This window comes from Temnothorax curvispinosus, unplaced genomic scaffold, assembly GCF_003070985.1.
Source record: "Temnothorax curvispinosus isolate PA1 unplaced genomic scaffold, ASM307098v1 QBEX01010279.1, whole genome shotgun sequence".
NCBI classification, from domain to species: domain Eukaryota; kingdom Metazoa; phylum Arthropoda; class Insecta; order Hymenoptera; family Formicidae; genus Temnothorax; species Temnothorax curvispinosus.
This window is the reverse complement of record NW_020220059.1, coordinates 457-2,286: the sequence shown is the minus strand read 5'-3', so window position 1 is coordinate 2,286 and position 1,830 is coordinate 457. Positions and strand designations below refer to the sequence as shown.

Genomic DNA, 1,830 nt, shown 5'->3' with positions numbered 1-1,830 from the left:
AGGAAGTTAGAGCAACCACGGACATTTTTAAAAAAATTAAAATTTTTTTTTAAAAGAACCCCTTTACCGATCATCGCCAAATTCAATACCAACCTTCCTTGTAATGTTTAATATATATTGACTATATATGGTCTTATATGATTATATATATTTACATATATATAACATCATTATATATGTTTATATATGATTATATATGATTATATTTATTTTCTCAATATTTACGGAAGTTAGAACAACCACGGACATTTCTAAAAAAATTAAAAAATTTTTTTAAAAAGAATTCCTTTAAGGTAAATGTCCCTATGGCCGACACCTATAAGGCCGACCCAACAAAAGAATGGCGTTGTCAAGCGTGACAAAAATAAATTCGATAAAGAGTTTCATACTGGTGGATAGCTTCATCCATGCACTTTCCAAAAATCGTAGGCTCAATCCATTCCGTCAAGTATTTTTCTAGATAGAGAAGAATAAAGGCGCACTAGTGCGTGCCCTCTCTACCGACCAGCTGTGTCCAATTTTGACCGGGCATGTCCCCATTACCGATTACCTTTTTTCAGAGCATGCGAGGCGGAGGTTTCAACCGAAAAGTAAACATAAAAATAAACATAAATCAATGATAAACATGATAAATACACATAAGTCATGAAAAGGTATTTTTATCAAGCCAAACCTGGACGACGACGACGACGACGATGGCGATGACGGTAACGACGGCGACTCTCCGCGCTTGGCAGCGTACGAGTCGCTGCTGAGCTGATAATTGCTCGCGCGTCGCCTGTCCATCCTGAACGAAGGGAAACGCTCGCGGTAACAACGGCTCGCACTGTGCCAGAGCTTACGCACGTAACCGGTACCGTGGACGTGGACGACACGGAGGGCCGCGCCGAGCTCGTGAATCGCCTCCCGCAGGTAACCGAGAACGTGATACGCGTGCGGCGACAGCAGACTGTCGTTGACGAGCAGGCGTTGTATATCAGCACGCACCCACACGTCACACTCAACACCACGGCGCCGCGACTACCGAGATCCCACATAGTACTGCCTCTAAGCGGATAACCTCACCGCAGCCGTCGGCTTCCGCAGCTTCGATGATACTGACGTTTACGTGTATGGTACTGGGGACATGCAGGCGTTTTGCTGTGTCTGACCTCGACCATCGAATAAATAAAAAAAATGACAGTTTTTGACTAATTTTTTTTTTCGAATATGGCAATCAAATTGTAACAAACCATTTAGCGCTCGGATTATTCCTTACAAAAGGATTTTGAACGAAATACGGACTATTTAGGCGACCGACAATTCCTAACCTCACTCTTAAGAATACGCGTGGATGGTGACGTGCGGCAAGAAATGCGAAAAAAAATATATTTAACTATTGTACTTACTCTGCACGTTATAATTATTTTGTACTGCACGAATTCCTGAATTTTTCCACTGCACTAATGAACGTGTTGTTGAATCAGCAGCCTCGTAAACAACGTTTCACGTCAAAAAAGTCGGTAGAGGGAACATGGTCGGCCATGGGGACATTTACCTTACCGATCATCGCCAAATTCAATACCAACCTTCCTTGAATGATACTCTATCGATTAAAAAAAAAACAGCCCGATATCTCAATATTTGAGGAAGTTAGGAGCAACCACGGACATTTCTAAAAAAATTAAAATTTTTTTTTTAAAAGAACCCCTTTACCGATCATTGCCAAATTCAATACCAACCTTCCTTGAATGATACTCTATCGATTAAAAAAAAAAACAACCCGATATCTCAATATTTGCGGAAGTTAGAGCAACCACGGACATTTCTAAAAAAATTAAAAAAAAAAAA

General features: G+C 40.6%; 1 protein-coding gene across 1 annotated transcript; it reads right to left on the bottom strand.

Annotated features, from left to right (window-relative positions):
- Positions 1 to 289: 289 nt before the first annotated feature.
- LOC112459979 lies at positions 290 to 1,537 on the bottom strand. Its single transcript, XM_025024371.1, has 2 exons — positions 674 to 1,537; positions 290 to 550 (listed from the first exon to the last, which is right to left on the bottom strand). The coding sequence occupies exons 1-2, from the start codon at positions 1,035 to 1,037 to the stop codon at positions 540 to 542; spliced, it is 375 nt and encodes a 124-aa protein (XP_024880139.1). The 5' UTR covers positions 1,038 to 1,537; the 3' UTR covers positions 290 to 539.
- Between the last annotated feature and the right edge of the window lie 293 nt (positions 1,538 to 1,830).